General features: G+C 52.6%; 2 protein-coding genes across 2 annotated transcripts in view; one reads left to right on the top strand and one right to left on the bottom strand.

Annotated features, from left to right (window-relative positions):
• The window catches only part of PDAP1 (PDGFA associated protein 1), a 14,002-nt gene extending 8,076 nt beyond the window's left edge, over positions 1-5,926 (top strand). The window contains exons 4-6 of the mRNA XM_017533690.1: positions 1,264-1,385; positions 3,291-3,442; positions 5,215-5,926. Of these exons, the coding sequence (XP_017389179.1) occupies positions 1,264-1,385; positions 3,291-3,442; positions 5,215-5,273 (333 nt within the window). The 3' untranslated portion in view covers positions 5,274-5,926. The remainder of the gene's footprint in view (positions 1-1,263; positions 1,386-3,290; positions 3,443-5,214) is intronic.
• Positions 5,927-6,517: 591 nt separating this feature from the next.
• Positions 6,518-7,396, bottom strand: part of ARPC1B (actin related protein 2/3 complex subunit 1B) — a 24,094-nt gene continuing 23,215 nt past the window's right edge. Inside the window, 1 exon segment of the mRNA XM_017533383.1 lies at positions 6,518-6,549. Within this exon segment, the coding sequence (XP_017388872.1) occupies positions 6,518-6,549 (32 nt within the window).

A 7,396-nucleotide genomic window follows, 5' to 3' on the forward strand; every position in this document is an offset into this window, starting at 1 on the left:
TGTCACCAGGCTCCAGGCTGGAGTGCAGTGGTGCAGTCTCGGCTTACTGTAACTTTTGCCTCCCAGGTTCAAGCAATTCTCCTGCCTCAGCCTCCCAAGTAGCTGGGACTACAGGCACACGCCACCATGCCCAGCTAATTTTTGTATTTTTGTAGTAGAGACGGATTTCACCCTATTGACCAGAAGGGTCTCAATCTCTTGACCTCATGATCCACCCGCCTCAGCCGTCCAAAGTGCTGGGATTACAGGCGTGAGCCACTGCAGCTGGCCCAGATATGCTTTTAAAAGGTTATTTTGGCTTCTCTGTGGAGAGTGAATGATAGGGTGTTTAGAATAAGAGTAGTGTTCAGGTCAGAAATTGTGGTTTGCCCTAGGGTGGTGACAATGGCAGTGGAGAAGAGTGGACAGATTTAAGCCATATTTGGGGGTTGCTGAAGGAAGGAGGAATCAAGGATATGCTTAGGATTACAGCGAGGGTCCAGTTAGGTAAGGGTGAATCTCGAGTTCTTAGATGTGTTAAGTTTGCCGTGCCAGGCGTCCGAATGGAAGAGTAACTGCAGCTGGTTTGGGTGTAGGTGTTTGAAGGGAGCTCTGTGGAGTGGAGCTGTCTCCCTACTCCCTTAAGGAGAATTGATGGAATTGACAGGGTCTGAAACTTTGACCAAACCTGCTGCATTGAGAACACACTCGTTGCTTCTGGAACTTCCCCAGGGGAGGTGGAAGGTGCAGGTTCCAGGTTCTTAGGCCAGTTCCCCAAACCTGTAGAGTCTGATTCAGTGGCTCATTCTTGAGTTACACGTCCAGTCCATCAGCTTAGGTGGGTAGGAATTGGAATTGGTCGTGACACAACATGTACTTGGCCCATCCTGCATGAGGATTCCAGCTCAGCACTTCTTGCAGGAAGAATCAGGCATGGGATTCCACGGAAAACTGCTTTTGGAAGCTGGGCTTGAAGGCGGGGAGTAGTGCTGTGTGAGTGCTTGCGAGCTGGTATAGGGTGCACCTCTCATCTACCACCTACTTTCTGGTTGACCTTGGGCAAGTTATTGGACCCTGAGCAACCATTCTGTGGGCTCTTACCAGGCTGGTGCAGATGCTCCGGAGAGCTGTCCCCACTCTGAGACTTGGGCTGAGCACTGTGTGGGCTAGGGGTGGAGCGGGAGTTTGTCCCCATCCAGATGGGCTGTTGAGAGATGGTGGGAGTGGCCCTCAGGGGCTCCACAGGACCTGAATTCCAATGACCAGCTTCTCGCCCTGTTCTAGCAAAAGCGCAAAGGTGTTGAAGGGCTCATTGACATCGAGAACCCCAACCGGGTGGCACAGACAACCAAAAAGGTCACACAACTGGATCTGGACGGGCCAAAGGAGCTTTCGAGGAGAGAACGGTAACATCACTGGCTGAGCCTGGTGACCCGGGGAACACAGGCTAGCAGTTGGCCTGTAGGATGCGGAGGTCCCCAGTTGGCTGGGGGCTGTGGCTATGTTGATTTCTGTCTCATTCCCCAAAGGCCCTCCAGTAGCCTTTAAAAATCCACACAGAATTTGTTTTCACCAATTGATACAGGATACCAGGGTTTAGGACCACAGGCTCAGACCTGAGCCTTGCACTTGAGGTAACGGCCCAGGATACAGAGGGTTGCCCTTCATTGTCCTCTCCAGAGCACCACTCCCTGAGGAGACCTCCCTTACCCCACTGATCTGACTATTCCTGACCTGCATCCATTTGTAGTGTCGTGGCCATGGGGACTGGAAGGGGGGACTATGAGCCTGTGCTGGCCAGAGGCAGTCCAGCCCAGCACAGGGAAGTTATCCCTGGCTCAGCCGGCTGCCCTGGGTCTCTACAAGTCCCGTGTGAAAATGAAGCTGCAAATACCTTCCTCAAGAGTTGTATAAGGATCAAGATCAAATACTGAAGTGCCTGGCACAGAATCAGTCCTTGAATGGTGCCCTGACTTTTGCCTTACAAGAGGTGGAAGCCTGCTGCTTTCTCTCCTGACTGGACATTTAGGATGATGGCTGAGGGGTGTGTCTATGAAACCCTCAATGGGATGGCCGTGAGCTTGGGTGTAACTGCAGCTGCTAAGGACCCTTCTGTTCCCCTTCAGTAGTTTCCTCTCTGCATTAACTTCAGAAACCCAGCAACCTGGGTATTCTGCCACTTGGCAGCTGTGCAGTCTTCAATAAGGCTGTGCCCTTTCTGGGTTTCCAGTAAAAGGGCTCCTGTTGCTCCCTCTGCCCTTTGGGGTTGCAGAGGTGCCCTGCCTGGCACTTTGCTTAAACTGAAGGGCCCTGCAGAGCTTTTGGGCTGGGATCTGCAGGTCACCAGGTGTTATCTCCTCAATCTCTGTAGCGAATGTCTTGTTGACCCTCACCACTGACTGTTAGCTAGGGGGTTCATTACTGACACCTCTGTCCCATGGAAGCCCAGTGATTATTCCCACACCCCTACTGATAGGTGCTGCCCCCTTGTGGGACAGCACCATGCACATCTGAGCTGCTATAAGAATGGGCCGTGTGGTGTTGACCTGAGACTGGGAGTGTGTTTCTCACTGTGGTCCTCATCCTATGCCCTGTGGCTGCTTCCTCCACTTCTTCATTCCTTTTCTTATTTGTATTTTTTAGAGATAGGATTTCACTGTCACCCAAGCTGGAGTACAGTGGTACAGTCAGAGCTCACTGCAGCCTTGAAATCCTGGGCTTAAGCAATCCTCGTGCCTCAACCTCCCAAGTAGCTGGGACTACAGATATGTGCCACCACACCCAACAAATTTTAAAATTTTCTCTTTTGTACAGATAGAGTCTTGCTATATTGCCCAGGCAGGTCTCAAACTTCTAGCCTCAAGTGATCCTCCTGTTTCGGCCTCCCAGAGTGCTGGTATTACAGGCCTGAGCCACTGTGTCCGGCCCTTCATTCCTTGTAGGATATGGGCCCCAGTGCTTTAATCCTCCTGGTCATCTTCTCTGGAACACACTCCCCCTTTTTTCTGTGGCCACCAGAGCCTTATTATGAATCTCTCAGGCATCCTCCCCTCCCTGCTGTAGCTGGACATTATCCCCTCTCCCGCTGAGGCTTTCTGGAAGTCACAGATGTTTCCTCCCAGGGCCTCTTCCTCCTGCTCACTTTCTGAGTGAACAGCTATCAAGCAGGGGGTTCACGGAGCGAAGGACTCACAGCCAGAGCACCCCTTCCACCTTGGCCCTAGGCCGAATTCTTGGCCTTTATTCTGTTTCCTGTCCATTTTGGCAAAAAGTGGGAAAGACATCCCTGTGACACCATTTTATCCACACAGAGAAGAGATTGAGAAACAGAAGGCAAAAGAGCGTTACATGAAAATGCACTTGGCCGGGAAGACAGAGCAAGCCAAGGCGGACCTGGCCCGGCTGGCCATCATCCGGAAACAGCGGGAGGAAGCTGCCAGGAAGAAGGAGGAGGAAAGGAAAGGTAAGAACCAGGGCTGCGCATGCAGGGACATTCCCCAACTCTGGTCCTGGGCCAGCCACCAAGCCCTGAACTTGTGTCCCTGTCCTCGAGGTGATTATGAGGTGAGGAGTGACTGCTGCCTAGGAGGTCATTCAGGAGAGGCCCACCCTCTGTGTGCCTGCCACTTCTCAGGGGACCGGGAGAGTCCAGCAGCATCATGGAGTAAGATGTGGGTTGAAATATCAGCAGAGCACCATCCACAGTAGATAGTTACTACTGCCAACAGCGGGAGGTCACAGGAAACTATGCCCCTAGTACAGACCTTGCCTGAGACTCACAGGTCCCACCAAAGTCTCTGGTGCCTTGGGAACCCGGGAGAGCTGCCTGAGGTCACCGCTCTCCATCTGCAGGGCTTGGGAGAACAAGCTGGATACACAGCAGTGCAGACCGGCATGACATCCAGCCCAGGCATCCCTCTTCCTGTGCCCTCCCTCCAGGCAGGCCAGAGGTGGTAGAGGTTCCTCTAGGCCAGGGTGGCTGTGGGAGTTGGTGCAGTTTATAGGAGCATTTGACTTACAACCTTCCATCTCCCAGGGGTCTGTGAGAACCCCAACATGCCCATCTGTCCTGCCTCCCCAGACCATGAAGAAGCGGGCCTGGAAAGGGGAAAGCAATTGCTCAAGGACATTGTCACCTGCACCAGAAATCCAGTGATCCCAACTTCCCATTCAACCCTGCTTCACAAACCCCCAGCAGGAAAGGACTTCACATCTAACTGTTGGAATGTTTAGAATTTTTTTTTTTAGATGGGAGTCTCGCTCTTAATGCCCAGGCTGGAGTGCAGTGGCATGATCTTGATTCACTGCAACCTCTGCCTCCCGGGTTCAAGCAAGTCTCCTGCCTCAGTCTCCCCAGTATCTGGGACTACAGGTGTGTACCACCATTGCTGGCTAATTTTGTATTTTTAGTAGAGATGGGGTTTCCCCATGTTGGTCAGGCACGTCTCCAACTCTCGACCTCAGGTGATCCACCTGTCTCAGCCTCCCAAAGTGCTGGGATTACAGGTGTGAGCTATCATGCCTGGCCAGAATGTTTAGATTTTAGACTTCAGAACCCATGGATGGAGGTTAGAATTACAGGGTTCTAGGCCAGGCTTGGTAGCTCACACCCATAATCCCAGCACTTTGGGAGGCCAAGGCGGGCGAATCACAAGGTCAGGAATTTGAGACCAGCTTGGCCAACGTGGTGAAATCCCGTCTCTACTAAAAATAAAAAAATTAGCTGGGCGTGGTAGCGAGTTCCTGTTTCTCATTGTGGTCCTCATTACAGTAGCCTGTAATCCCAGCTACTTGGGAGGCTGAGGCAGGAGAATCATTTGAACCTGGAGGTGGAGGTTGCAGTGAGCTGAGATCGCGCTGCCAAGATCACACCACTGCACTCCAGCCCAAGCGACAGTGCAAGACTCCGTCTCAAAAAAAAGAATTACAGGGTTCTGGGAGGTGGGGTGAGAATTTTCTATTTGCCCCCTAGAGTTTGTGTTGGTGGGGCTTTGTCGAGGGACAGCGTTGCATAAGGTGCTCCTGACCACTGAAACATGTCGGCAATGTCTGGGGCCCAGGGCCATAGCTGCAGCAAAGATCGTCTCCTGCACCTCGGCCCTTCCTGGGTCTCTTCTTTGTTGCTCAGAATGTTTTCTGTTGTCTTTCAGACCTAAAGGTCTAGGGTTCTGGCGCATGTGTTGGGAGTGGGGGTTGCTTTGTTCTAACCCCTGCCCTTCTCCTCCCACCCCTCAGCAAAAGATGATGCCACATTGTCAGGAAAAAGAATGCAGTCACTCTCCCTGAATAAGTAAATGCGAGATGCCAGGGACCTGGGCCACGCTGCCAGGACCTCTGCTGTGTCTCACCTACCCTGTGCCCTGGCGCCGCTGCAACAGCCCCTCACGGCCAGGAGTCCCCCACGGCCTGGGGCCTCCTCTTCATCTTGGCAAAGCAATTGTTTGGGGAGATGGGGGGGGGCTGGGGGAGGGGCAAGCTGCTATCTTTGAGACAGAAAGATGCAGGACAGCATTTCGTATGTAACCATTTGAATGTTTTCGCTGTTTTTAGAATTCAGAGCCCTTGCTGGGGGGTGCCTGGGAGATGGGGTATGAAGAGCTTTCCTTTGTCTAGTAGATAGCATGGAAGGGGGTGGTCGTGCCAGGAGGCAGCTGCTGATGGGTTTGCTACAACCAGCCCCGGACTGTGTTGCCTGGGTGCTCGTTCAAAGAGGGGCTGTCATCTGGGAGCCTGTGCCCCTGGGTCCTTAAGGGTAATGGCTTGTCTGTCCTGTCTGCCCTTCCCACCCGGTTCCTACCCACCTGGCCAGGGCCAGTGCCCATGCCCATTTTTAACCCTACCCATTGATCATTTCAAGAAACCTCTGTTTACTGTGCAGCACCCAGGCAAAACACGCTCCACAAATTCAACTTGTATATTTGGCAGATTAAACTTGACATTATCGTAATCTTTGTTTTGTAATCCATCCTTTGGCTCCTGTGCCCAAGCCATTTTTACCTGGCAGGGTATGGTGCCATGCTACGGTACATGCACCTGGCAAGGTTCAGGAGATGTACCTACCTGAGGCATGACATCTGTCAGGCAGCACTGAGCATGGTGTGGGGACTGGACCCCAGGATCAGGGCTGGGAGAGACCTTAGATGCCACAGCCTGCCCCCGCCCTCCTTTAGCCAAGTCAGGATCTTGGGCCTCAGCAGCCAGAGACCCTTGCAGGCCACAGCAGGCTGAAACAGCACCAGGATCCCGGCCTGGCCTGCAGGTGTCCCCTTGGGGTAACAGCCTCAGGAGTTCTGTACCAGAGGAAGCCACCCAGGAGCTGGTACCCAGCACTGGCTGCACTTCCCTCAGTCCTCTGTGACAGGGACTGATAGTGGGGTAACTTGAGGTTTAGGAGTGGCCTGCCTGTGTTCAGACCAGTGAAAGGTGACCCCATGGCACCTGTCTGCCCCTGTACCCTGTGAACAGCAGTATTTTTTGTGCATGGTCCTGAGAGGCCAGGGGCTCTATTGATGTAACTGGGTGCCAGGCAGGAGTAGGGCTACTCCTCCTGATTTTGGGCAGCCCCCCACCCTAAGGTAGAACAAGAGGAGGACTGTCTTAGGCACACAGAGGGAACTTCACTAAACACGGCCTCAGGCCAGCCATTCCCACAGACCTCCTCCTTCCAGAATGTGTCACAAGACACGTACCTTATGACTACCCTGTCTCAGAGCCAAAATAATTTAGTATAGAGCCTCTCCCGGCAACCCCCAACATACTTGTGAGCTTGACTCTGGAGTCGATAGCACTAGGAGCCCTGGGGGGATGTCACAGCTGCCAGTATCCCTCACCCTGACCTCCAAGCCCTTGGCCTGCTTAAGAAAACCTCCAATGCAGACCTCCAAGGAGCAGGAATCACCTCAAGGGTATTACCAAAGCCACCTCCTCTGCCCTGGAAATCTTGTAGCTACTGCCCAGGTTCAAGTGTACAGCCGTGAAAATGAGATGGAGGAAGGCGCAATAAGGTGGTGGCTGTGGCAAGGTCCCTGATGCCCCAGTGGCTCTGAGACAGGGTAGTCAATGAGGTCCACAATTGCTTTTTTGTTTTTTGACACAGTTGCATTTTATTACCTCCACATTTTGAAGCAGTTCATGACCAGCATAGTGCTTTGGGGGAATTTTTTTTTTCCAATAAATGAAAGCATTTCTTTAAGAAAAAGGCACATATTCCTTGAATAGGTAAGAAAAGCTCCCCATCTGTCCCCTCCCTTTTTGAGGGAGGAACCCCTGTGGGAACTCATACCAGTACCCCAAAAACGTTCAGCAAAGCAACCAGTAGCCTCCCTGACCCCTTGCCCTGCTTCCCCAACAGCTGGGATGAAGACATTCCACACAGATCATTTGATCTTCAGGTCCTTCAAGGCTGACTCCAAGCTCT

Source organism: Cebus imitator, unplaced genomic scaffold, assembly GCF_001604975.1.
Source record: "Cebus imitator isolate Cc_AM_T3 unplaced genomic scaffold, Cebus_imitator-1.0 Scaffold82, whole genome shotgun sequence".
NCBI classification, from domain to species: Eukaryota; Metazoa; Chordata; class Mammalia; order Primates; family Cebidae; genus Cebus; species Cebus imitator.